This window comes from Delphinus delphis, chromosome 8 (genome assembly GCF_949987515.2).
Source record: "Delphinus delphis chromosome 8, mDelDel1.2, whole genome shotgun sequence".
In the NCBI taxonomy this organism is placed as follows: Eukaryota; Metazoa; Chordata; class Mammalia; order Artiodactyla; family Delphinidae; genus Delphinus; species Delphinus delphis.
The window spans coordinates 97,709,361-97,735,509 of NC_082690.1; the positions used below are offsets into that span (position 1 = coordinate 97,709,361).

Consider the following 26,149-nt stretch of genomic DNA (forward strand, 5'->3'; position numbering starts at 1 on the left):
CCTGTATTTTCCAGTTGTTATGAATATTACTTTTATAAGGAGATAAACCTTTTTAAAAAGCACAAGATGCACGTTTCAGAGTACTATTTAAATATAAATAATCAGCATTACAACTATTTCTCTCGCCTATTTGCACGTTGTGGGTTTTATATTTAAGTTTATCATAATATGTTTAATATTAATATATTTTCATAAATAGTGTAGATAACATTGATATATTTCACTCCACACACGCGCGCACACACACACACACACACACACACACACACACACACACACACACATATATACTGATTGCAGTTTGTGCAGGAGGAGGCAGCCATGAATTCAGGCAGATGGGGGATAGGTTGGGAAGGAAGGGCCAGATGAACCCAGGTCCCCTGTTTGTCCAGGATCAGGGCCTCTCCAACAAGCCTCTCTACTTAAAAGCTCAAAGTCCCTTCCAGTCTCTCCTTCAGGGCTCCCCCTACCAGAGAGTCTCCTTGTCATGTCTCCCCTTTGGTGGGCACACCCTCACCTGGGATAACAGTTCCCTCCCTCTGGCCGGTAGTTGGGGAAGGTGTCACAGACCCACTGGCCATTGGCCAGGGCCCCGCCTCCCTCGGTCGGGGTCATAGTTTCACACGCAGGGGTCAGAGACCCCCTCACCTGGAGTCACAGACCCCTCCCTCGGGAGGGGGGGTCAATGGCACAGGCAGCGTTCACAGTTTCACACGCCGCAAACTCACAACCTTGGACCGAGGACGCGCCCTCCCTCGTCAGGGGTCCCAGTTTCCCGCCCGGGAAGCCCTGGTCCCTCCCCCGAGGCCGGCGGCCCCTCCTCCCGAGACATGGTGCCGGTCCCACGGGGCCCAGGCTCTCCCGAAGTGTCCCTGGGGGCCGGGCCCGAGGTCTCGGTGCTCAAGAGGCCCGCGCCGGCCGTGTCGCCTTCGCTGGAGGCCGCGGACGACTCGCAGTCCTCGGCCTCGTCGCTCTTCTGGCCCTCCTCGCGGCCGCCCCCCGCGAGCCCGGGAGTGGGCAGGTCGTCGCTGCGCCGGGCCGGGTAGGGCAGGATGGCGGCCGGCACGTTGCTGGAGGCCGGCCTAGCCCGGGTGCTCTTCTACCCGACGCTGCTGTACACACTGTTCCGCGGGAAGATGCCGGGCCCGGCGCACCGCGACTGGTACAACCGTATCGACAACACGGTGCTGCTGGGCGCGCTGCCGCTGCGGAACATGACTCGTCGGGTGAGCCGGGCCGGGAGGCCGGGCCGCGCCGGGGCTGGGAGCCAGGCGAGCGCCGCCCGGGCCTCGGCGGCCCTTTCTGAGCCCCCTCTTTGCCTCGGCAGCTGGTACAGGACGAGAACGTGCGAGGGCTGATCACCATGAACGAGGAGTATGAGACGAGGTTCCTGTGCAACTCCCCAAAGGTGAGGCGCCGGGGCCCGTGGGCAGAACTGGGGCCGAGGCGCCCCGCCGGCCTCGCCCACCACACAGGGCCTGGCGAGCCGGAGGAGGTTGGGGGAGGGGGTGCTGTAGGTGACCTTGCCGCAGAGACAGGCGTCCCAGGCTTTTTTGCCTCCTCAGGGAGGATCTGGCCCTCTAAGCTTAAATGGCTGCGGCTGGGGGTAGAAATTAATTGTGAAATAAAAACTGATGTGAAAGGCATTTAAAAGTAGAGTTGACAAACTTTGATTATTTCGTTGTGCACAAATGTATTCTTAATGTCGGTAACTCAAATCAGTAACCAGAACTGAAAGGCAACTTTTCTATGGCTTGCTTTCATTCATTTGACACTTACTCAGCACTAAGTATGGATCAGACACTGTTAGATATTCAAGATGAAGGTCCTATAAACTGTAAAAAGAAAAGCTATGGCCAGTCCCTGGTAAATTTATCATAAAACAACCCATTGCAAAAACTGCATAGGGTTCATTTGGTTTTGATTTGAGGGAATTTTATATATATGTTAGAGATGATAGTGGAACTCCAAAGCACTGTCATAAATAAAGTTCAGGCCTAAATCATAATTTTCATTAGATGTGAATGCTTATTTGTGGAACTGTTCATAATGGTTATTAGATGTTGCCCTATCTTTACAGTGTTTGCCTTCTATTAGCACTGCACAATTATTTTCTTGTTTACTGTACTGATAGAGCCTAATGAACATGCCGTTATTTCAACTGTAGATTTTTTTGAAATCTTAAAAAAATTGTGACTCACATTTAAAATATATTGATCAGTGATGGCATACATTTTTAAAGAATGGGTAACAAACAGTTCCTTGGATTTCCCACAGTATTTTGCCACAAGACCTCAGGAGTTATTAGCCAAAATGGTGAATGTTCCTTAACGTGGTCCATCCTGCGAAGCAAGTCACAGAAAGTGCTCGTCTCTGGGTGTGAGGCAATTGACATTTGTGAGCAGCTATCTTATCCCACTAGCCTAATCTCCAAGGCAGTGGTTCTCACATTTTAATATGCCTAAGAATTACCTGGCAGTCTTGTTAAACTAGCAGATTCCTAGGTACAACCCCCAGAGATTCTGACTCAGGAACTTTAGGGTGGGGTCCCAGGAATCTGAACATTTAGCAAGCTCCCTAGGTGTTTCTGACATAATTGATGTATAAGCCCCATGCTGCCAGATTTTGCTGTTTTTTGTTAATTTCATGAGCTGTATAAAATATTGACCCTCGTTCGGAGTCATAAGTTTCTGGTTTGCTAAAGTGATTAATATCAAGAGTAGCTGGAGCCTACCTGAAGTCTTAAGGCAAAATAAAAAATAAAGTTGCCCAGTTTGCCAGAGGCCTTATTTCTCCTGTTTATTCTTTTCTTCCTCCTAAGTGATAATATTGCACTAACAAAAGTAGGTGCATTATTTTAATTTTAAAATAACTCTGTTTCCTACCACATACCCTCTCAAAAAAAGTGGTAAAAAAGAGGAGGCTTATGGACAGAGAAACAGAAAGTTCTTGCAAAACGTAGTAGTCCAGCCTTGCAGCTGGATCATGCGAAAATAGTTACACAGCTTTTGTAGATGAATTTTATACAGCTCGTATTTTGTAGCTAAAGATTCAAATACTTTAGCTTTGGTACTAAAGCTCCTAATGGTACTTTAAGAACACTTTAAATCTTGGACATAATCCTAACTCAGCAGCATTGCTGTTGTGTGATGAAAGACCAGCCATGTAGGTCAGCCATTTTAAAGACATTTCTGAAAGAAGTTTCTTTTTAGGCAAACAGTAAACAGTATATTCACATTGTAGTAAACCGTGAAGCTTCCTTGTTGTTTTGCTGCCTCTTGGGAGCCCATCTTCCTACCATTCACATCAGGCTTTTTTCATTTTCTTTTCTATGCTGGTGGACCTCGTTCCAGGAGTGGAAGAATGCAGGAGTCGAGCAGCTGCGGCTCAGCACGATAGACATGACCGGAGTCCCAACCTTGGCTAACCTCCAGAAAGGAGTCCAGTTTGCTCTCAAGTACCAGTCGCTAGGCCAGTCTGTCTACGTACATTGTAAGGCTGGGCGTTCCAGAAGTGCCACTATGGTGGCAGCATATCTGATTCAGGTAGAAAAGGTCTTTCTGGACCGGTCCCCTTTCCAGCAGATCTCCAGTCTACTGGCAGACCTTGCTAGGAGCCATGTTCCCAATTTCAGGCTGTTTGGAAGGTGGAAAGCACCTGAACTTTGCAGACAGGCTGACCTTTGGCTTTCTCACCGGCCAGCTGCGTGACCTTAGGCAAAAGTGGCTTCCCCTCTCCATTGCTCAATTTCCTCAATTTGTGAAGCTTGAATGAGAATGTATGTCAAGCACTGACCTAGAATGAGCACTCAGAAAATGGAGTTACAAAGGATGCTAATACCAGCAAAAGGCTAGAAACACTTGTTATAAACATGTCAGGAAGTCTAGTTCTGTAGATAATAGTGCTGATCACTTGCAGCTCTATAGGACTCACGTTTCTTTAAGTATTTCAGAGTAAAGTTCTGGACATTAATTTCTAGAAACAGTGGCTCCAACAGAATTTTGCCTATCAGTTTGTTATGATCGGCAGGTGGGATGCTTTTAAAAACATTTAGAAGCCAGTACTCTAGTCCATCCTTTCCTGTTACAAACCCCCGGCTCATTTTTGTTACCTGTGAGGCCCCTGCAGAGCATTTACTAAGTAATGTAGATAGTTTAAGGAAAAAGGAAATGTAAAGATAAACAGCCTGGCCTTGTGTTACTGTGGACTGGTGAATATATGATTTAACAATACTAAAGCTTTAGTCATTAGGACTCTGTTTTGCTGGAAACTGGGTGTCAGGAGATATTTTGGGCAAAGTGAGAACTGAACCAGCAGGCTAAAGATCTATACTTTCTTGGTTCTATTGATTTCTAAACCAGTAAGTATCCTGAGGACACAAAGATAGCCCTCGTAGTTAGATTTTAAAAGTACTCTTTTCTAGACATGGTGACAAGTTGCATAGAAACACCAACTGTGTAGTCTTTCCAGGAAACTCTTGTAACCAACAGCCTAGCTCAGAGAGGACATCTAGTAGGCCTATGCCCGCTTGAATTTAGGATCTCAGCTTCATGTGTTCAACCTTCTATTTCCAGGGTTTGGCAGAATAAAAATTAGATAGAAAGACTGATTTGGGTCCCCCCCCTTTACCTCCCCCAGCCTATTGCATATAATTGTGGGACTTTGACTGAAGGGGTTAAAGTGCTCTCCCACTTATAATATGTGGGGCATAGCGTTTAACTCCCTGCAAAGTGGAATTTTTAAAAAAATGAAATTCTGAGAGCCCTTTAGCACTTGTTATTGGGTCAAGGACACCTTAACACCTGGTCCTTTCTTTGTCTGATTTCCCAACCCTGCACTTCAGGTGTACAACTGGACTCCAGAGGAGGCCGTAAGAGCCATCACCAAAATCCGGTCACACATCTACATCAGACCTGGCCAGCTGGAAGTTCTCAGAGAGTTCCACAGGGTGATCACTGCAGGAGCAGCAAAGAATGAGACTTGTCACACATCGCAGATATGAAGTACATGGATTAGAAAGAACTCAGGACAACCCTGGCTTGCTACAGAATGAGAATGTTTAACAGGACCAAAGGGCCTTAAGCCCAAACTTGACGTAATAGAAATGTGCTAAGTAATGGTTAATTTCACTCCCTGTGTCTTGTTTCCTTTTCTTGAAATAACACTGTTGTGTGACTAGGCAGATTTAGTGTGGCTTCTATTCATGGGGCCTGGGGATATGGGACAGGGATAAGGGTTTATTTCCAAAGGTCAAAGAAATCTGTCGTGCACCTGATGTTGTGCCTAATGATATTTACCCCCATAACTCAAAGACGTTTAACACTAGGAAAAGAGAAGAGAAATACTCAGCTATGGCTCTTTGCCACTGTCAGAATCCTAATTCACTGGCCCTATGGGGCTCTCCTCACTTGGAGCAGTCATCCTGTATGCAGACAAGGAAGTATGGGATTCAATCAGTATTGTGACTGACTTAGAAATGTGTGGGTATGTAATTAGTTTCCCTTAGGAAGTCACCCCTTCAGAATTCAAAACAGACACACATATCGCTTCAAAAACTTTTATTTGTATGAACAGTTCCTAGCTCTTGGCTTAGCTTAGAGCTTTTAAAAGAATAGAGACCTTATATATTTGAGTTTGAAAAAAGTTTCTGCGATTAATCAGAAATAATCCTTTCTACTTCTTTCTGGCTTACTCCTTGGAATAAGCCAAAAATAAAACCAAAGTATACATTTCTTGACAGACAGATGAAAAACAACAGACAAACGTCCTAAATTCTAGGGTAGACTCTTGCTGGTGAAGGACACCTTCAGCTTAGTCCATTCTCCCAACCAAAGCCTGAAGGAGAACTCTAACACCTAATTCTTCGTGGAAAAATGACCAATTAGCCACTTGACAGGCTATGGAAAAAAAGGAAGACTGGGCATCTTTCCTTCTGTCCCGGGATCAGGGGTGCTTCTATGTAACACTGATCAGGTAAAGAGGGGAGGCAGTGCCTAAGGGCGGAGAAGAGGCTTGCTCTACGTGCTCTGTAGGGAGGCACAGGATTACAAGGGGATGGCGAACAGGCTGGCCTACTCTCAGTTCAACCAGCCAGCTGAGAAGCAGCAGTCTAAAAAGCCCCAAACGGAACACCCTTATAAGTTCAAGGGTTGAGGTGCTGCCTTTCTAACATGTGCCAAAAAATAACATAGTACCTGAATGGGGGCCTCCGGGACTTTGAGTTTGGATGGGTAGGTGCTGGAGAAAGGGAGGGCAAAAGTCAGCCGCTCTTTCCCTCACAGCCTTAGGCCAACACAAACTGCAAATTGGTAAGCAGCACCTTAATGCCTCTAGTGACAGTTACAGCCGAAGTGGCAGGATCAAGCTTGTAGGTGTTGGCATCCCCCTTTTTATATCGGTCCCGAAAAACATAGATGCTCCCATTACAGCTGGCAATCTTCCAGAGGGATGGGGCAGAGCTCCAGGCCTCAGGAAGGCAAAGCCGGGTGAAGCTGTCTAGCAGGGGATTGTAGCACACCAGGGAGTCCCCTTCAGCCACGATGAACACCAGATCCTTATGCACAGCTGCGTGCATGCGGCCAGCGAAGGGCAGCACATAGGGTTTCACGTGACACTTGTCTGTCTCTGTGTCAAAGCACTGGATGAGTCGGGATGGTTTGGTAAAGAAGTCCAGGTCATTCTCCTCCCCCCCTAGTAAGTAGATGATCCCGTTGAGGTTGGCACCAGCGGCCCCTGACACAGCCACCTCTAACTGGGTTGTCTCAGTCCAGACGTTATCACCTACCCGATAATAGATAACTGCATTGGAGAGGGTATCCTGCAGCGTCTTGCCACCCAGTGAATATATGGCATCTTTCCCGGGCACAGACACCAGGGTGTGCTGGAGTCGGTCACGGGGCAAAGGCGCACACCATTCCCAGTCCACAGTGGCATTGTTGCACTTCCACATGCGCCGTGGGATGGACCCTCCCACCACATACAAGTCTCCGCCATGCTTGCAGGCTGCAGTGATCTGGTGGCACAAGCTGTTCTGGCCACTTACACTGATGGAGTCATCTTCTGCACAATGTAAGGACACAGCCAACGAGTGGGTACGAGATGACTCTTTCCCGATCAGGTAAATGTGTACATTCTCCCCAATTTCCTATTGGTGAAATTAAAGGTATAAATGGTATCTATCAGTTCTAGGCTAAGGCTCACTTGAGATACATATCCTTAAGGTCCTAGACCACACACTTGTACCTTGCTCTAACCTACTCTGCTCTAGTTACTGTGTGTCATCCTGACTCTCCTCTAATCACTTTCAGGCATCTTATGCTGAAAGAGAAAACCTGTTACACTCATTCCAGCCTTTTTTATAATTATCATGAGCTGCTACTTCGGATTATTAATGTAATGATGAGAGTAGTTCTCTCAAGGAGCTTTGGAGCCCAGAGGCTGGTGGCTTCTGGTCTCACACACACATCCTCCTCCCCAGCTCTTATCAGTTTCAAGCCAGAGACTTATTTACCAGCATCAAAGAGGCCAGGCCAATAAATGGCTGGAATGCATGGATATCATGGTGCCCAACCCTAAAGATATCTGCCTTACCTTCAAGCTAGTCCTGAGTGACTCTGAAAAAGCCTCTCTTTCTTCTTTATTAAAATTGATCCAGGCTTCTATTGCCTCTGTTGGGTTCTGGGAACATGGAACTCCATCTGTAAAAACCAGAGGAAAGGTATGGTCAATGGCAATCTGACAATCCAAAAGGGAAATTTAGAACAAGTGGCTTTAAAAACGTGAACATCTTTGTCAGACTACCACCATGTATGTATACGTACGTGTATGAGAAATTAACATAAAATTGCCTTGTTTCTTTTTTTAAAATAAATTTATTTATTTATTTATTTTTGGCTGCATTGGGTCTTCGTTGCTGCGCGTGGGCTTTCTCTAGTTGCGGCGAGCAGGGGCTACTCTTTGTTGCAGTGTGCAGGCTTCTCATTGCAGTGGCTTCTCTTTTGCAGAGCACGGCCTCTAGGCACACAGGCTTCAGTAGTTGTGGCACGCGGGCTCTAGAGCGCAGGCTAAGTAGTTGTGGAGCACGGGCTTAGTTGCTCCACAGCATGTAGGATCTTCCCGGACCAGGGCTCGAACCTGTCTCCCCTGCACTGGCAGGCAGATTCTTAACCACTGCACCACTAGGGAAGTCCCTGCCTTGTTTCTTTTAATCAAAATGGATGCTTTGATATTCTCCTACTTGCCATGGAAGCAATTTACTAGGCTACAAAACTCACACTTGAAGTATGGTTATACCTCACTTGTGGAGTCAGGATTGTTACCTAAAAATTGGCAAATCACTTGAGAAGCTTCTTATTTAGGTATCTTGACTCACTGTCAATTTACTTACGTAACTAGTCCCACAAATACATGCAAAGTACAGAATGGATGAGACCACTTACGCACAAGAGAGATTAGAATATAAATGCAGATAGCTCCTCACTACCTTTTGTGGCTAAGTGCTGCTGTTTTTCTTTTCAATCCAAGATTTGTATATACTGTGAAATGTTGCTTTGTTTTCCTAGCCTCTTCGTCTGGAAGGGACTCTGTCTCTGATATCAGCTACTAAATCTCAACTTACTCTCTCTCAGAAGGTATCTAAATTCTTATCAAGAATAATAATGTAAACTAACACCAGGAAGCCTGAGGGTACCCTTCTCCTAAACTAGAACATTCACTGAACATCATACCGGTGTAGCTGGGTATGATGTTCCCCCTCTCTCAACTTACCAGAGATGATATCAGTGAGTAGACGGTGGGGCAAGTGGAGAAATTCCTCTGTGCTCTGCAGCTGGGCCAGGTGGGCCTTGGCACAGTGCTTGGCAGCAGTGTAGAGCTCAGGATCACTGTGTCGATCTGCCAGCCACATCACCTGAAGACAGTTGCCCACCTGCACTGTGCGGGCCAAAAACCGAGAACACTCCTCAAAGAGAGATGTCAGCTGATACATGTCTGACACCTCATATATTTCCTGCAGCTCCTCAGCTCGAAGTTTCACAGTCCCATGGTAGATATAATCAACCAGGAGCTGGAAAACAGACTCGCTCACATCCTGCAGCACAATTACCCGGTTGTGGGCCTCCTTCAGGTTGGAAGTGAACATGGACCGGAAGAAGCAACTCTGAGCTGAGAGGACCAATCGGTGGAGCTGAAACTCCCGGCCTTCCACTGAAATGGTGACATCAGCAAAGAGCTCTTCCTCCAAACACAGTTTCATGATGCCTTGAGCCACACGGCCTGAGTGTGACCTATCTTTGAAAGTGTAGTTCACAAAGTAGTTCTCATCCATGGCTGCTCCAGGCTCCTCTGGTGATTCCATGGTAGTAGCCAACTTCTCTCTCTGCCAGTTGTCTGCAAAACACCACCACCCTGAATAACTGAAGTAGTCCATAGCCACAGCCTATGAATCCAATTGTCCAATGCAGGGAGGGAGAAGGGAAAAGTGAGGGCACAGTCGGCCCAGATTAGCCTTAGTCCTGGCCCTGTTAATGACATCTCTGATGTTTTCCTTCAACCAAAGCTGGACTCACGCTCTTGCAATGACATCACATTCCTAATGAAATAAAAATTTCGTACTCTGGGTGTTTCCCTGAGAAAACACGTAATACTCCTTTCCTTTATGTAACAAAAGGCCTGGTATTTAGGTCAACACATGAAAGCGAGGGATTGGAGAAAGGCTATGATTTTAAAAGCCTGGGAAAAAGCCTTACTAACCAAATAATTATTAGCATAAAACTTGTGAGGCTCGGGGCAGCAGAACCTGACAAAAAGATCCCCATGTCCTTGTGGCCAAGCCCCTCTTTCCCCGCGCAGGGAATCCAGACCTTACAATCTGAGGTTTGTCCTAGGACATCTCTCAGATCCACGTTTGCTCTTTTCTGAGCCTCTCCCCGGCACTTCCCCGCTCGTCCTAATGACTCCCCAAGGCTTCCTCCCAGAACTCGAGACGGAGCCCAGCCGTCCCTAGCACGGGGCCCGAGGTAGCCCATCGCCACGTGCAGGGTTCCCGCTCCACCTGGAGTCGCCTGGGAAACGGCCGCTAGGGAAACCGTTCTTCTCTCCCCCTCCCCCTAGCCTTGCCCAACGGCCCTCATCAAAAGCTTAGCTCAGGGAGCGGGGGAGGGGTGTGGAATGTGGAACCCAGACTTCTCGCCCCTTCTTCTCTCACCAGTCTGGTTCCTTAGGATCCTTGCCTTCTCTCCAGCCTCTGTCACACCAAGCTAGGGCACGTTCACGTCACGGTTTCCCCACCCGCTGGCTTCGCTTTCTCACCTGCCTTCCCTCCTTTCATTCCGAAGCCCGGAACCCGGAACCCGGAACCCGGAACCTCTGCTTCCGACCCCGCGTCCGCCCGGAAGAAGATCTGTTGCACACTTCCGTTTCCGGTCCGTGCCCTTGGGGCTCCGTGTCCTATGGATCTGCCCTCGGCTACCTGGAGTGTATCCGGGGAACATGGCGGCGGCGGCGGCGGCAGCAGCGGCTCGGAGCTGTTGGCTGGGGCTCGTGGGGTCCGCTGCGCTGGCCAGAGGTGAGCAGTGGACAGCTGGCTGAGGCCCGGGGCAGGAACGGCTACACGCCCAGCGCAGGGAGTTCCTCAGGCCTCACCCTGCGCTTCGGTGTCTATCTTCCCATGCAGTGGCCTGGAGACCCTTGGTGCTGTTGCTGCCGGTGAGGAGGGAAAGCGCCGCGGCAGACACGCGCCGTGAGTATGTGCGGGTCCGGCCCTTCTCGGGACTACAGGCGGGGCCCCGTTCATTCCCTTTGTCAGATGTTTGCCCTTGTCCTGGGCTGCCCTCCCCTGCGTTTCCTCGCAAGTCTCTGTTTGTCCTTAGAGAGCTGACTCCAATGGTCCTCACCCTGCAGGCAGAATCGGGCCCTCCCTGTGCCCTTAGGCCTCTCTGTTATGGTCCTGTTGCCCCTTGTCCATTTCCATGATTCCCTTTTTCTCTGATTAAACTGGCATCTCTTTGAAAACAGGAAACATAAACTTTGGGCTTCTGAGTCTTGTTATAATAGTAGCCCACGTTACTTGAATGCTTATTGTGTGCCAGGCACCTTGCTAAGCGATTAATGAACGATTATAGTTTCCACAACAATCTTATGAGATAGATAGTATTATGCTCTTCTACTGTAGAGCAGGAAATAGTCCAGAGAAGTAACTTGCCCGGGATCACAGCACTAGTAAGTGACAAAGTAGGCCTGCCTGCTGCCAAAGACAGAGAAAACAGTTACTCTGCGGCCTATGATGTGTGGTTGCTCAGTGATTTAGTGTTGTACGAATGAGTGTACGGAGATAAGTTACAGTCAATATAAGCCGAGTGGGAGTCAGGAAACCTGACATTTCCCCCTTTCTGGGCCTCAGTTTCCTCATCTATGTCACAAAAAAAAAAAGGTTTCAACTACATAATCTGTGATGGCTCTTCAGCCCTGAAGTTCTTAGCTGGAGAACCTGCTATGAGCCAGATGCTAAGGAGATAAAGAGAAGCAAAAGTTCTGATTCTCACACTTAAAGAGCTTCTAGTGTGGTAAGAGAGCTGAGACATATGCTGCTTTTAGCAGAAATGCAGGCATTGTGAAGGAAGAACCATGGAGTAGTTTTGAAAAGGGTCAAACACCCCAGCTGCAGTAATAAGGTGAGTCTTTGTGGACTGTGTAGGTGGCATTTTCCTTATGTTTTCATCACTTTCTGTTCCATGGAAGAGGAAGCTTCCACTTCACCTTTCTCAAGGTTCTGCAGGGAGTCCTGACTGGGAAACGGCACCCCTTACAAGCTCAAGAGACTGAATGCAGGGCTGGCTGCTGCCTTCTACTTTCCTTACTTAAATATGCCTTCTCCTTCCAGCCACTGTCAGACCACAGAATGATGTGGCCCACAAGCAGCTCTCAGCTTTTGGAGAGTATGTGGCTGAAATCCTGCCCAAGTATGTCCAACAAGTTCAGGTAATATTCACTACTGTTGTTCGGGTTTGGGTCAAGAAAGAACCATGTTGAGACTTCCCTGTCAGTCCAGTGGTTGGGACTCCGCACTTTCGATCCCTGGTTGGGGAACTAAGATCCCACGTGCCACGTGGCACGGCCAAAAAAAAAAACCCAAAAAACACTGAAAGAAAGAACTGTGTTCTTAGGGCATGTGGGAGTGGGCAGCCTGGAATCAAACCACAGACTCCTCCATCCCAACTTGGTCTTTTTTCTCTGCCTTTAATCGGGAGACTCCAGCTGAAGTTAGCTGCTCCCTCCGTAGCTTTGTTCCTTCTCCTCTCCTGTTCCATGTCTGCAGGTGTCCTGCTTCAATGAGTTAGAGATCTGTATCCATCCTGATGGAGTCATCCCAGTGCTGACTTTCCTCAGGGATCACACCAATGCACAATTCAAATCCTTGGCTGACTTGACAGCGGTGGATATCCCCACCCGGCAGAACCGTTTTGAGGTCAGTCAGGAGACTTGAGGTTTGGAGAGTAAAGGAGGGAAAGGGGACAAAACAGTTTTAGGGTGATAGCTACCTTTGGGAACCATAGCCTCCTTAGTTTCTGTTCAGGTCAAACAATACAACACAGCAGTTAAACCAGGGCCTCAGAATCAGGCAGACTGAGTGTGAATTGTAGCTTTGCCATTAGTAGGCTGTGTGGCTTCAAACATTTTGTTTGATTTTTCTGAATTTAGTTTTCTTATGTGCAAAGTAAGTACAAACAAAGCATAAAACCACCCTATCTGATAGGGTGGTTGTGAGGATTAAATGAGATAGTACAGGTAGACTGCTAGCACACAATAAGTTCTCAATACATATAGTTATTGTTACTGTTAGTATGGTCATCTACTTTCTGCCAGATCCTGGGATTGAGAGAGAAATAACACCCAGTACCTGCCCTCCAGGAGTCCCCCACACTCTAGTGAGGAAGAAGGACACATAAAACAGTTTACTGTAATAACATAATTCATGGGATATTATAAGAACACAGGAGAGGCACTTAGCCCTGTCTAGGAGGCTTTTATGAAGGGAGAGAGAAAGTTTGTGCTGAATCTTAATGGATAACTAGGAGACCAGGAATTAGCCCAGTGAGGGAGGGCAGGTCGGGAGGCATCCAGTAGCATGAGCAAAGACAAGCATGTTGACAGGCTGAGCTATAGGGTGGCTTAGGCCTTTGGAAGTAGTTGCAAGTATAAGAGCATCTTGAGGTTTTGAAGTTCGGGACAGAAGGCAGGTTCACAGGGTGGAACTTTAACCCACCCTGTATCCTCATTATTATGCTCCCACTCAGGGACTTCTGTCCCAGACCCCTCAGCCTGTGGTCCTCTTGGTCCTCCAGCTCCCTCCATTCTCCCTAGATTGTTTACAACTTGCTCTCTCTGCGTTTCAACTCCCGGATCCGTGTGAAGACCTATACAGATGAGCTGACACCCATTGAGTCTTCTGTGTCTGTGTACAAGGCAGCCAACTGGTATGAGAGGGAGGTGAGTTACTGGACGTGGTGGACCCACCTCTGGGCCGGAGTTGCAGAACTGATTGAAATTACTGGATACAGTGCAGCCCCTCACCCTGTGTTGGCTGTGATGGCTGATTGCCTGAGTGCCTCTTTTTTCTAGATTTGGGACATGTTTGGAGTCTTCTTTGCTAACCACCCTGACCTAAGAAGGATCCTAACAGACTATGGTTTTGAGGGACATCCTTTCCGGAAAGATTTCCCCCTGTCTGGCTATGTTGAGGTAGGAGCCTTGGAACTGGGCAGCAGTCTGGGCAGGGAGGACCTGGTAGAGATCCTGGGCAGGAATTATGGCCATTGGATTGTGGTGGCTTAAGAGCATCAGTACTGGATTCCATCCTAGCTCCACTCTGACACAGTTTTGTCATCTGCAAAATAGGAACAATAATAGTACTTAACGATAGTAGATTTGCAGAAAACTAATTGATGTATGTTTAAAAGGGGAGTATTGTAAATGTTCAGTTGATGTTAGCCATTATTTTAATGGTCATTTTAATGACCAAGGCAGACTTAAGGACACAGCTTGTCACCAAGATCTAAAGTGGAGTATCTTTTTACCCTGCCCTGGATCTCTGAGAAGGCAAGACACTACATGTTCAGCCCTTGAGAATGGCCAGAGGCAAGACCAGTAACAATTGCCTGTAAGAGCCTTATAAGGCATTTCAGTGCTTTACTTTACGATTGCAACATGTTGCAGGTTATTAGCAGGAAGATGGCTTATTATATACACACACACATGATTTTGTAGCAAAGTAACTTTTTAGAAATGTTGGGATAGTGGCAATCCAGTCCATCACTTCATACCCAAATGCTCCTGTTTTCTTAGTGTTTAGTTTAGCATGGTCCCATTCCCAGCACCCAGTTGTCTTTACCTTATCCAACTGATCTTCCAATAACAAGAAAAGCCATGCCACATGTATTGCCTTGCATCTTGGCAGTGATAATGCCAAGGTCACAGGGCCTGAACTTGAGTGCTTGCCAGCTTAGGTTTGTTGTTTCCAGCCACTGACTTGCTCCCTCATCATGGGCAAACGCTTACCGTCAATTTATAAGAGTGTGTTGAGGGAATTCCCTGGCGGTCCAGTGGTTAGGACTCCACGCTTTCACTGCCATGGGCCCACGTTCATTCCCTGGTTGGGGAACTAAGATCCTGTAAGCCGCACAGTGCAGCAAAAAAGAAAAAAAAAGAGTATGTGGATGGGTGAGCAAAGTCAGTTCTGGTGGAAAAGGAGCTCAGAGCTCCTGATGTGGGGATGGTGGGCAGGGGGGCCTGCCTGGGTGATGGCAGGGCATGAGATAGAGGCCATTTTAGACTGTTTGGGTTGTGGTCTGATGGGTAACACAGATGAGGATGGAGACTTACAGAGGCTGGGACAGGAGTCAAGGACAGAGAAGTAAAGGGGCTGAGGAAGGCTTTGGGAAAGTGGGCCTTTAGTGGCTGTAGCAAGGTCTTCCTTAGTGCTCAAGCCTGCCTTTTTCTTCTGCAGTTACGCTATGACGATGAGGTGAAGCGGGTGGTGGCCGAGCCGGTGGAGTTGGCCCAAGAGTTCCGCAGGTTTGATCTGAACAGCCCCTGGGAGACTTTCCCTGCTTATCGCCAGCCCCCTGAGAGTCTCAGGCTTGAAGCTGGAGACAAGAACCCCGAAACCAAGTAGTTTCAGGGAAGGCATGTGTATCCTAGAAAGCGCCATATCTATCATTGAGCGTCCCTGTAAATAAAATCCTACTTAGATTCACCACTTCTGTGTGCTTTTTGTGATACGCGGGCCGCTCACTGTTTTGGCCTCTCCCGTTGCGGAGCACAGGCTCTGGACGCGCAGGCTCAGCGGCCATGGCTCACGGGCCCAGCCGCTTTGCGGCATGTGGGATCTTCCCAGACCGGGGCACGAACCCGCGTCCCCTGCATCGGCAGGCGGACTCTCAACCACTGTGCCACCAGGGAAGCCCTGGATATACTTCTGAGAGAGATTCTGGAGCTGAAATTGAAAGTTCTCACAGTCCACAGGGCTCAGGATGGGTGCGGCAGGGCCTCTCCTGAGAATTGGAGGGGTCTCAACGACTGCTAGAGAAAGCCCCTTGTCACAGCATACTGTCTGGCGGCAGCTGATGGATCCAGGGGCCTGGGTGGAAATAGGGCACCCTCCACCCACCCTCATCCTCATCCTATGCAAACAATCACAGGGTTCCATGGGCCAACAGTCAGAGCCAAGAAGAGCTTCAGCTCATTTTGAACCCTGTGTCCTGCTCCCTGCAAGCTGACAGCCCATCATGCTTGGGCTAAGGGAATCTTCCTGCACTCTGGCCTGAGCTGAGAATGCTGTAAGCAAGCAAAGGGGGTCCCAGTCTGGGGCAAAAGACAATCAGGAGCTGCAGGTCTGTCTGCCAGGAAGCAGCACTCCGCACCTGGCCAGTGTGCAGTCTCTTCAGCCCCTGGCCGCGTGCCTGAGGTGGGAGTGTTTCTCTGCCTGTCGGTGGGCCGCTCAGCCAGCACACCAGGCAGTTGGAAGATCAGGCTTTGTAGCTGTTGCTCTTGGCTACTGAGGGGCTCCCTGGAGGCTGGGCTGGACTGGGTGTCAGGGGCTGGACTCAACTGCAGAATGTTTTGGGGGTGACGACAGATAGTAGTGTAACCGCCTGGGCTCTTGCCTACCTTTTTTTTTTTTTTAAATTAAAAAAAAATTATTTATTTTTGGCTGTGTTGGGTCTTCGTTGCTGTGCGCGGGCCTTCTGTAGTTGCGACGCGCGGGCTTTCTCTAGTTGTGGCGAGCGGGGGCTACTCTTTGTTGCGGTGCGCAGGCTTATTGCAGTGGCTTCTCTTGTTGCGGAGCACGGGCTCTAGGTGTGCAGGCTTCGGTAGTTGTGGCACGTGGGCTCAGTAGTTGTGGTGCACGGGCTTAGTTGCTCCGTGGCATGTGGGATTTTCCCAGACCAGGGCCCAAACCTGTGTCCCCTGCATTGGCAGGCGGGTTCTTAACCACTGCACCACCAGGGAAGCCCCCCTCTTGCCTACCTTTTTGGAGGGCTAAGTCAGAGCTGTTTGCTACCAAACACCTTCTTCCTATTAACTAAGCATCCCGCCCATCTGGGCAGGAATAAGCTAAGGGCCTGACAAGCCAGGAGCCAGGCTCTTCCTGCCAACAACCACAGATTACACATTTCTGTGGGATGGAAAGAGCCCCTAGGAAGCCAGAGCCAGCCCCTCCCTGTTAAGCACGGAAGAATGACACGCCAAGCAGGGAACGGCTGGAGCCTGCAGTGGAAGGTTGGAGCCCTGGTGTGTGGGAGGCGGACAGAGGTGCAGAGAGCAGCCGGGGAGAATAAGACTCAGAGGACGTGTGGGCCATGGCTGGGACGATGCAGTTCCTGGCTTGGTTAATGGTAGCCATTTGCCTCCTCCCTGGAGTGACTACAACCCAGCACCGTGCAGGTACCGGGGCCTTAGGGTGGGGTGGACAGGAGCCAAGGAAGGCTGCTGGCTGACAGCAGTTACACTTGGTCCTATCTGAGCCTAGCAGGGCTTAGGAACTGAGGGCATGACGGGTAGCAGGCTGACCTGCGCTGTGGGGTGGGGGAGGGAAAGGTGTGGGCCCCACCCAGAACCAGAAAGGTCGGGGTGAAGTGAGGGGAGATAGCCCTAGGTGCTCTCAATGGGCCTGGGGCTTATTCTGGCTGGTGTGCAAAGGAGGACCTCTTAACCTGCCCTGGGCTTAGGACAATCATTCCAAGGTTTAGGCAGCACCCCAGAAGAGGGGTGAAGGAAGCTGCAACAGACATCCTGCCTTGCCTGGCCTCCCTGCCTTGCACACGGTCACTTACCGAGAAGCAGGAAAGAAAGAGGTTCTTCTCAAAGGGGTCCTTGACCTTTGGGGAGGGTCACTGGCAGTTTCAGGTCACGCTGTCCCTAGATGATTATATAGGAAGGAGAAATGGGAAGTGAAGTGTCTTGTGACCCGTTGGCCTGGAGCTCCTGGCCAAGTGAACTGTAGAAGTTCCAGGAGGAGTCCTGGACGTTTGCCAAGACAGTATCTGGGTTTGGGATGATGCTTTTGGGATCACAAGACTATGCCTTGTAAATGAGAGAGTGAATGTCAATGTGCGTATGTGTGTAGGGGAGGTGGGCATGGGATGGCATTCCTGCTCCTTTGTAGATAGAAGAACCTCTAGGCACCCCTACCAGGCAGCTTGAAGGGACTCGTGGGAGGCTGGGGTGTTCAGGGTGGAGCTTGGCAGGGCCCTGACCTCCTCTCTGCTGCCCCAGGGCAGCCCATGGACAGCACCAACGTGGGAGGTGGCCTGCAGGAGCCAGAGGTCCCGGAAGTGATGTTTGAGGTCTTTCCTCCAGCCTGGGACATGGGGGTGGGAGTGTCCAGATGTCCCTAAGCTCAGGGTTGGGAAGGGGGATGCCTCAAGCTGGGGCTGCTGGGGGAGGGGAGCCAACCCAGCATGGGTCCTGCTGCCTGCTTATGCCCCCCCGGCCCCGCTCCCTAGGCCCCAGCCCACCCCTTACATGGCTCCCCTTGCAGCTGCTCTGGTCTGGGCTGGAGCTGGATATCATGGGGCAGCTGCACATCCAGGACGAGGAACTGGCATCCACACGTCCAGGCCGCCGGCTCAGTCTCCTCCTGCAGCACCATGTGCCCAGGGACTTGGAGGGTGCTGAGCAGCGGCTGCAGCAGTTCCAGGACCTGCGGAAGGGACCCCCTCTTAGCCCTTGGGACTTCGAACATCTGCTCCTCACAGGCCTGTCCTGTGTCTACCGGCTCCCTGTGGCTAGTGAGGCTCAGGAGAGAGGTCGCTGGGCCCAGGTCTTCGCCCTCCTGGCACAGGAAACACTCTGGGACCTGTGCAAGGGCTTCTGCCCCCAGGGCCAGCCCCCTTCTCTGGGGCCCTCGGCCTCTACCCTTGACCCCTTCCCCTAACCCTCCCCTTCTGCCTGTCATTCCCACCCCAGCCCCCTCCACCCCGCCCCCTACCTGAGCCAGACCCATCTTGGCCAGGGGCCTCCATCTGGCACCTGGTTTTTCCCACTGTGTTCGGGCCTCTGGGCTCGGCTTGTACCCCAGACCCCAGCTTACCCCTCCCCCATCTTCTTCCCTGGGCCCAGGCTCTGGGTCCCAGGCAGCAGGCACAGACCTAAGGGCAGGACTTGCAGGCAGTGTGTGTGGCGGGGTGGGGGTGGGGGGCAGGGGGTGTAGGGGTCAGGGTTGAGAAGTGTGTTTAAGGGATGCTGAAAGGGAAGCTCCCAAGTAAGGCCAGGTCAGACCCTCCAGCTCCTACCTAGGCAGTCCCATGACAGGCAGAATCTACAGGAAACTCGTAAGTGCTCAGTGCCCAGTCCTAATGTAGACACCTCTTTTAAACCCAACCACGGCTCTGGGGGTCCCTAAGCCTCCAAGTACCCCATGTGGGCTAGGAGAATAGGCTGGACATTTTTAGGTCAGTCTGTTGGAGGAATGGAGGGAAGCAGGTTGAGGAACATTATCTTCTGGGGGGCAGGGAAGTGAGAAGTGTTTTTTGGTCCATATCGACAAGGCTCAGAGGAGGGAGTAAGGCTGGAAGGGGACTGAGGCTGGCTGGTGTAGTCCTGATCCTGTGTAGCTCATCCCATAAAATGTTCTGTTCTAGCCTCCTGCAGCCCTGTGTCCTTCTGTTGTCAGAGTAAGCTGTTTAACCAGTGCCTTGAGCAAACCACCCTCCTCATCCCGGGAGGGCAGGAATCAGGGCAACCAGATATCAACTGCTTGTCCCATGCGCACGCCCTACTGGGAAAAGGAATGTACCGTTTCCTTGAATCCCATAGCCCCAGTGAGGCAGCGGGGTGAAGTCCCTTGTCACAAAAAAGAACCAGATGGGCCCTAAAAGTAACGTCGTAGGTCAACGGGGAGGAATTACAGGGACTGACTGGAATGGGACATGAAGGGGAGGCCCAAATCGGGGTTAGGCAAGTAGGGTTCAATCAAATTCCCACCTCCTCGCCCTCCCAAGGCCTGACTGAATGCTGCCCTCTGCCCTCCGACCCCCACCCGGGGCCAGCTGTAGTCAGTCCCTCCCGCCCCGCCCGAGACAAAAGCGTCGCAGTCAAGACAAAGCGCAGGACCCCGGCAGACAGGCGCCGGCGCAGGCCCACTTTATTCGCAGAGTCCAGCCACGCTGGGCGGGCCGTCATGCTCGCGCCGGCGGGACATGTCGGGCCGCGGTCCCGTCTTGGCATGCACGCCCCAGGCTGCCCGGGGCTCCTCTCCGGGTCGTGGCTCAGAGCTCCGGAGGCCCGAGGCCGGGCGGGCCGGCGGGGATAAGGTCGGGGTACACCAGGAAGCCAGAGAAGGTGATGTACTTGCCATGGTTGCTGTAGGCGCCGTAGCCGTCGTGGTCGTGGCTGAGCAGCCAGACGGCGTCGCCGCGCCGTAGCGCCAGCATCACGCTCTGGCTCTGCATCTCGCGACGCCGCGATGTGCCGTCGTCGTAAATCATGGCCTGCACCTCGTCGCGGTTCTTCATCAGCTTCACCGACAGCGTCTTGCGCGGCAGCTTGCCCAGCGTGAAGGAGAAGAAGTAGGCGCCGGGCAGGCGGCAGCGGAACACGCCAGCCGCCGCGTCGAAGTCGCCGCCGATGTTGACGAGCTCAGTGTCGAAGGCTAGGGGCCGGTGCCGCGGCCCCGGGCCCGCGTCCGAGCCCACCAGGCTGCGCGTGCGCGCCGCCGAGAAGGCCGAGCGCGGCTCCGGGGGCGCGGGCGGCCCGCGCGCAGGCGCGTCGGCGTCGGCGTACACCAGGTAGCCGCTGAAGGTGGCGCCGGGTGCCCCGAGCGCGTACTGCTGGGCGCCGTGCAGCCGCAGCCACACCGTGTCGCCGTAGTCGAGCTGCAGCATGGCGCTCTGGCTGGCGGCGTGCCGCGTGGCGGGCCGCCGCTGCTCGTCGAAGGCCAGTGCCTGCACCTCGTCGCGGTTACGCACCAGCATCACCGACAGGCTCTTGTGCGGGGCCTTGCCAGCCGTGAAGGAGAAGAAGTAGGCACCGGGCACGCGGCAGCGGAACTGACCGGTGGCCGCGTCGAAGTCGCCCCCGATGTTCACGTACACCTTGTCGAAGGTCACCGCCATCTCCGACGTGCCCTCCAGGGGGGTGATGCGTGCTGCCGAGAAGGCTGAGCGCAGCTCTGTCGAGCCCAGAGCTGGGCCCAGGGCCCAGCAGGCGGCCGGGCCTAGCAGGCCCAGCAGGAGCGGCAGCATGGCGCCTGGGAGGGGAGGCACGAAGGAAAGGAGACAAGGGTTGGGCAGGGGCGGCCTGGAGACGGGTTCCCTTCACAGACCCGCCCTTGACCCACAACTAGGACTCCTAGTTTCCTATACACTTGGACTAGGTCAGTGGTTCTTAAAACGTCATGGGGCCTCAGTGTCACCTGGAGACCCTGTTAAAACACACATTGTTGGCTCCCACCCCCACCTTATCTAGTATGAGGCCCAAGAATTTGCATTTCTAACAGGTTCCCAGGTAATGCAGAGATGTTGCTAGTCTAGGGACCACACTTTGGGGACCATTGGATTAGGCCAGTTTTGGTTTTTTTTTTTTTCTCTCTTTTTTTGTAACCCCCGAACTCCTTTTTCAAGTGAAAGATCACAGACATATACCATAGATGCAAGCAGAAATGCTCTGGTCAGAGGGTCCTATAGCCCTGTCTGCTGGGCTTACACATCCCCTCCTCCTTGACACCCAGGGGCCCTGGAAATGCAGAAGGTGGTCAGGGGGTCTCTGAGTTTCCTTCAGCCTCCGATTTGCTGCATTTTCCTGTGTCTGTTCTATGGTCCTTACTTAGCCTGCCCCTCTCTCAGGCACTGGCTCTCTATACTGATATCCTCCATGATGGCTGCTGGTTAAGCCCCCATTTTGGCAGGAAAGGAAATAGCCACTCCCTGACCCATTTCCTGGCCTCTGACCCAGTCAAGGGTCAGCTCCCACGCTGGACCTCTGGACTCTCCAGGGGCCCTTCTTGCACTAAAGAGGCCAGAACAGATGGGCTTTGAGGTAGCTCCCTCCCCCTGTAAAATCAGAGTAAGAGAAAGAGACGCCTTCCTCTGGGCTTGGGGGCTGGTCACTGAGAGGAAAGAGAGAGCCAGGGGCTACTGGGGATAGAGTGGGAGAGCAACAATTCCAGCACGGCTTTGGCAAGTCTGTGAGGTCAGCAGCTTGGTTCCTCAGTAGTAGTGGTGGAGTGGAGAGGACTGACAGCTAAACCTGGGCCCAGGTCCTGGCTCTACCCGTTACAGGCTGTGCAACCTTAGGCAAGTTCCTTCATTTCTCTGGGCATGGCTGCCGCTGTGTAACTGGGGAGGAGACCTGCCTCACAAGCTTACTGTGAGTATGCTCTGAGAAGGCAGGTGTGAACACCTTCGTTGGATGGCACTGCAGTCAATTTTTTGAGAAAATCGATCTGATCAAGTTTTTTTAAATTAATTTTTTAATTTTATATTGGAGTATAGTTGATGATCAAGTTCTTGACATAAGGGGTTAGGGTTCAGTAACTCCTACCCTTGGAAACTTGGTAAAGGCACTGCTTAACTCAGAGGACTAACTCTCCAAGGGTAGAATTACGTAATGCTTCCTAGTAGGGCATAGGCTTTGGGGATTGAATACCCTGAGGGCCTGAAGTGGAGGCAAAGCAGAAAAGAAAATGAGCTGGTTAACAGTCTAGGCCGTGGGCCTCTATGGGAAATGCCCAGGGAGTGTGTGTATCTTTGTGTCTCTTAGAGACACCAGGGACCTGTCAAGAAGGGTAGCCAGGTGCAGCTGTGATGTGCTGCACACAAGGACGTTCGTCTGAGGTTAGGTGGGTGCTGGAGTCCAACCCACATTCTACTTGCCCAACTGTGTGGAATTTCTGCCCCTGGGGGAAAGTGTGCGTTTTTCTAATTCTCATAGTAAGACCCCCAAGTCCCTAGCCCAGCTGAACACTCTCTCCTTACACAGGAAGTACCTTTTCTCATTCTTACAAAGGTGCCCCAGGGGCTAGCCAGTACCCTTGGTGAGGGCAGGGGCAGGGAGGGGGGGCATGTGCAGTAGTGAAGATTGCACCTCACAGTATTCAGTGCAGTCCCTTTCACAGAGCTCTTTGGACACGTCTGGTGTCACAGCCAACCTGCGAGACAGGTGGGCCCTCTCCTGTTTTATAGGGGAGAAAGCCAAGGCCCAAAAAGGGGAAGCGTTTCGGCCCAAGGCCACTCATGGAGCACTGAGGCAAGCCTTGAGGTCTGTTGATTCCAAATTCAGTGTGCTTTCCTCTCCACCACCTTTCCATTCTAAACACAGCTATTTCCAGCCAACCTGTCATCTGCCTCAGTTTCACTTTTCACAAAAATTGAAGTGGAATGAGTCTTGGGATCTAGGGTGAAAGGGAAAGAAAGCAAAACCAACCAAAAAAATATCCTTAACATTTTTGTCTTCTGGGAACATCTCAACTCTTCCTGACACTGCTGCTCTCCTAGCAGGTCTTGCCCCAGGAGCACCTACCCACTCGACCCTCAGTAATCTTCCTGCCAAGCCTTCCTGCCAGTGCCAGAGGGTCCTTCTGTGTGTCCAGTACCCAGCCTCCATTTCACCTACCACTGCCCATTTCTCAGATCTGTGGGTCCCCATCCTTCCCTAAACCCCCTTCCCAGAGCAGGTCAGAGGTAGCGGGTGTCAGGTGGGCATCACAGCTCCAGGGAAGGAAATGGCTGTTCCTAGCTCCATCCAGGTGAGGCTGAAAATAATCATCCTCAAAGAGAAAAAACTAGGACACAGTGCGCTGGACAGACCCAGAACCCTGGAACCGAGGGTGGAGGTACAGCCATGTCAGGCTAAGGGGATTCTAGAGACCCCTCCCTTCCAAACCTCAATTCCCAGTCACCCCCTCCCTCAAGCTCTGCCCAAACCTCCTTCCCCACCTACCTTGAAAACCCCTCAGGCTCCCAAGAAGATAAGTCCCCCTTTCACAGAGGAAGCCAATTAATCCTTTCTCATGAAAAAAAAAAAAAAAAAAAACCCTCGGAAAACGGTACCCCAGACCCTCTCTCCCCCAGACCTTCCTTTATCCATCCCTTCAGAGTAAAAGCCCTTGAGCCTCTTTCATGAAAAAAAGCTCCCAGGTCCTCCTTTCAGGGAAAAAGGACCCAATTCCCCGGCCCCCGCTTCCAGTCAAGGAGAAAGCCTGGCTCCCCGCGCCCCAGAGTAGCCCTCACCTGGCTGGGGGCGGCGGTCGGTCGGCTTCCCTCCGAGCCCGCGATCCGGCTCCGGGCTCCGGGCTCTGGGCTCCGGGCGGGCGCCGGGCTGCGCACTGACCGCCCGCGCTGCGGCGGGGCCGGGCCTGGCGGGGCCGGCGGCGGCGGCGGCGGCGGCGGGCGGGGCGCTGGGACCCCGGGGTGGCGGGGCAGCGAGGGAAAAAGGGCTGCTGAAGAGCTACGCTCCGGGACAGCGCGAGGAGAGGCAGGGTAGGGGCGGGCAGGGGGAGAAGCGGGAGGGGAAGCGAGAGGGAGGGGCGCGCCGAGGCCGGGGAGCCGAGCCGCAGGGCCCAGGGGCACCGCAAGAAGAAGGCCCCCCGCGCAGGCAGCGCGAGCACCGGGCTCTTCTTCCGTGACCTCCCTAAAGCTTCCTCCTCTGGGTCTGGAGAGCAGGCATCATTAATCCAAGTTAGCAGATGGGGAAACTGAGGCAGAGGTCAACCTAGCGGTGGCTCAGGGCACTCTACAGACCAGCCTTCTCCCTGGTTTGAGGAGAGGGGACTGGAGCAGGGCGCAGAGACTGGACTAGCCTCTGGACTGCAAGGACAGTGGAAGGTGAGAGTTTGGCTGGGACAGATGTCCAAGCTGAGTGGCACCGGGGGAGGGGGTCTGAGGGAAGAGAAGGATAAATGAATCAATGCTGCCAGTAAAGGAAGGGCTTACAGTGACCTGACATTTCACCTCCAAATCGGAAAATGTCTGTGGTTGGTAACGACGGAAGGAGGAAGACAAAACCCGCAGACATCAGAGGGTCAGCCTGTGCCCCCTGGGTAGTGGTTGAGGAAGGAGGGGAGTCCTTGGGGCAGAATTGAGTGTTGGCAGAAAGGCTGCTTCCACAGCGTCCGCAAGGAGGGAGAGGGTTGAGAAGGGCGATGGGAGGGCTCCAAGGGCCTGTTTGCAGAGGGACACTGACACCCTGCCTAGCTGGGCCGGGGTGGCAGGACCCAGCAGGACACCAGGGCTGGAACAGCTGTCTTCGCACCACAGCACTCGCCGAGGCCCCTCCATGGCTTCCACTCTGGACTCTGGCACCCACCTCAGGGGGTCTGCGGTCCTGACAGCTGTGCAGGGGACGACCTGCCTGGCTCTCAGTAGATGCTGACCAAATGGATGGCTTTTGAAGAGCCCCACTCTTCAGCTGCCAGAGCAGGACCCCTCTGCCTACCCCCCCGATTGACTCAGGGGGCCTGAGCTCTAGTCCTGGCTCTGCCACAGACCCTCTGTGTGGATTCTGAGAAGCCTGGCGCCCCGTGAAATCCCCTGTCCTCTGGGGCTCTCCTTCTGGAACTATCAAAACTTACACGACCCCAGTTAATCCAACATGGGTTAGTCCTCCTGAAGGTGTTGACGGTGATGATGAACTCATTAAGTGTTCTCCAGGGTGCTGAGGGAACGATAAAATGAATCGATACGTGCCTCAATAGAAAGGGATGGATGGAGGCGTTTCGGCCTGGGCATGGGGGCATTTGGGGACAGAGGGTGAAGCACCTGTCTAGCCTTTCAGGACCATCTTTTGCCTCCTTCACCAGCCTGAAAAGGCCTAGGTGGGTGTGGGGGGAGGTCTAGGAGGGCTGGGGAAGGCAGGAAGCCAATCTGCGGCAGCCACAAGCCTTCTTCTGGACAAGGAGGTCGGGGTTGCCATCTTGAAGGTGCATTTTGAAGGTGTGATTCCAACAGTGGGAGGAATGGGAAGAAGGCAGGACTCTCAGGGCAGAGCAGTTAAACCACTGGGGGTCTGTCTCAGGCTGAAAGCCATCTGACACTTTCCCTGGGTCCACAAAAGCATTTCAGCAGAGAAATGAACTGTTCATTTCATTTCTCTGGAGACAGGTGGTGGAGGCAGATGACAGCAGGGTTTTTGCTTCAAGGGATGGGACAAGGTGGAGGCCACTGGCAAAGGGATACAGAGCAGCAGCACGCCATGTACTGGTGGGCATCTAGGCAGGCTGGGCAGGCTGGGGGTGCACCCGAATGAAGTTAGGAGGCAGCAGGGTTCAGAGAAGAGCCCTAGGGCTAGGCTCTAGCTCCTGTCTGCTCCTACCACAACACAGTGATCATTGTCATAGCAAGTTCCTTTCATTGGGTGTAGCACATGCTACCAGTGCCCCCAGTCAAGCCCCCAGGCCTACTTGGAGGTCACCTGTAGACAGTTTCTGAACTTGCTCCCTGTGTCTCTCCTGTGGCATTCCCAGCTTTGGACGTGAGTGTGGGGCAGGCTGGACGTGGGGAATTAACGCCCCCAGGGTAACCCTCCACCAAGGAGGGCCCAGAGTTAGTGGATAAATCCTCTAGCTTTCAGTCCCTCTGAAAGTGGGGCAATTTCCGATTCCCAGGCCTGTTCCAGTCTCAGAAAGACTCCAGCAGAATGGAACCTAAGCTGTCCA

General features: G+C 52.1%; 5 protein-coding genes across 8 annotated transcripts; 3 read left to right on the plus strand and 2 right to left on the minus strand.

Moving 5' to 3' along the window:
- The first annotated feature begins 807 nt into the window (after positions 1-807).
- PTPMT1 (protein tyrosine phosphatase mitochondrial 1) lies at positions 808-5,193 on the plus strand. Its single transcript, XM_060018903.1, is given in 4 exon segments — positions 808-1,226; positions 1,328-1,408; positions 3,354-3,545; positions 4,844-5,193. Coding segments are annotated over 4 exon segments (828 nt in total). The 5' UTR covers positions 808-830; the 3' UTR covers positions 5,003-5,193.
- Positions 5,194-5,718: 525 nt separating this feature from the next.
- On the minus strand, positions 5,719-10,368 carry KBTBD4 (kelch repeat and BTB domain containing 4). 3 transcript variants are annotated; one of them, XM_060018901.1, is made up of 4 exons: positions 10,309-10,368; positions 8,767-9,387; positions 7,591-7,697; positions 5,719-7,144 (listed from the first exon to the last, which is right to left on the minus strand). In XM_060018901.1, exons 1-4 carry the CDS (start codon positions 10,325-10,327, stop codon positions 6,284-6,286), a joined length of 1,608 nt encoding a protein of 535 aa, XP_059874884.1. In that variant the 5' UTR covers positions 10,328-10,368; the 3' UTR covers positions 5,719-6,283. The 3 variants fall into 3 exon arrangements, with proteins under 3 accessions (XP_059874884.1, XP_059874883.1, XP_059874885.1); XM_060018900.1 differs by having other exon boundaries at positions 8,767-9,436; positions 10,309-10,333; XM_060018902.1 differs by having other exon boundaries at positions 10,205-10,329.
- Positions 10,369-10,426: 58 nt separating this feature from the next.
- NDUFS3 (NADH:ubiquinone oxidoreductase core subunit S3) lies at positions 10,427-15,250 on the plus strand. The gene is made up of 7 exons (XM_060018904.1): positions 10,427-10,564; positions 10,673-10,738; positions 11,879-11,976; positions 12,314-12,463; positions 13,360-13,485; positions 13,618-13,737; positions 15,002-15,250. The coding sequence occupies exons 1-7, from the start codon at positions 10,489-10,491 to the stop codon at positions 15,167-15,169; spliced, it is 804 nt and encodes a 267-aa protein (XP_059874887.1). The 5' UTR covers positions 10,427-10,488; the 3' UTR covers positions 15,170-15,250.
- Positions 15,251-16,772: 1,522 nt separating this feature from the next.
- FAM180B (family with sequence similarity 180 member B) lies at positions 16,773-18,664 on the plus strand. Of its 2 annotated transcripts, XM_060017406.1 has the most exons (3): positions 16,773-16,941; positions 17,773-17,843; positions 18,038-18,664. In XM_060017406.1, exons 1-3 carry the CDS (start codon positions 16,857-16,859, stop codon positions 18,431-18,433), a joined length of 552 nt encoding a protein of 183 aa, XP_059873389.1. In that variant the 5' UTR covers positions 16,773-16,856; the 3' UTR covers positions 18,434-18,664. The 2 variants fall into 2 exon arrangements, with proteins under 2 accessions (XP_059873389.1, XP_059873391.1); XM_060017408.1 differs by lacking the exon at positions 17,773-17,843 and having other exon boundaries at positions 16,835-16,941.
- A 954-nt stretch (positions 18,665-19,618) lies between these two features.
- C1QTNF4 (C1q and TNF related 4) lies at positions 19,619-23,886 on the minus strand. The gene is made up of 2 exons (XM_060017409.1): positions 23,727-23,886; positions 19,619-20,746 (listed from the first exon to the last, which is right to left on the minus strand). The coding sequence occupies exon 2, from the start codon at positions 20,739-20,741 to the stop codon at positions 19,767-19,769; it is 975 nt and encodes a 324-aa protein (XP_059873392.1). The 5' UTR covers positions 20,742-20,746; positions 23,727-23,886; the 3' UTR covers positions 19,619-19,766.
- Between the last annotated feature and the right edge of the window lie 2,263 nt (positions 23,887-26,149).

Bases quoted from the DNA above. Each gene is read 5' to 3' on its own strand.
- KBTBD4 (XM_060018900.1), bottom strand. From the start codon at position 9,427: ATGGACTACTTCAGTTATTCAGGGTGGTGGTGTTTTGCAGACAACTGG. The intron at 7,698-8,766 runs GTAAGTTGAGAG...TGGTTTTTACAG, and splicing joins ACTCACTGATATCATCTCTG to ATGGAGTTCCATGTTCCCAG. The intron at 7,145-7,590 runs GTAAGGCAGATA...TTTCACCAATAG, and splicing joins CACTCAGGACTAGCTTGAAG to GAAATTGGGGAGAATGTACA.
- NDUFS3 (XM_060018904.1), top strand. From the start codon at position 10,489: ATGGCGGCGGCGGCGGCGGCAGCAGCGGCTCGGAGCTGTTGGCTGGGG. The intron at 11,977-12,313 runs GTAATATTCACT...CCATGTCTGCAG, and splicing joins AGTATGTCCAACAAGTTCAG to GTGTCCTGCTTCAATGAGTT. The intron at 12,464-13,359 runs GTCAGTCAGGAG...CATTCTCCCTAG, and splicing joins CCCGGCAGAACCGTTTTGAG to ATTGTTTACAACTTGCTCTC.
- FAM180B (XM_060017406.1), top strand. From the start codon at position 16,857: ATGGCTGGGACGATGCAGTTCCTGGCTTGGTTAATGGTAGCCATTTGC. The intron at 16,942-17,772 runs GTACCGGGGCCT...CTGCTGCCCCAG, and splicing joins TACAACCCAGCACCGTGCAG to GGCAGCCCATGGACAGCACC. The intron at 17,844-18,037 runs GTCTTTCCTCCA...CTCCCCTTGCAG, and splicing joins TCCCGGAAGTGATGTTTGAG to CTGCTCTGGTCTGGGCTGGA.
- C1QTNF4 (XM_060017409.1), bottom strand. From the start codon at position 20,741: ATGCTGCCGCTCCTGCTGGGCCTGCTAGGCCCGGCCGCCTGCTGGGCC.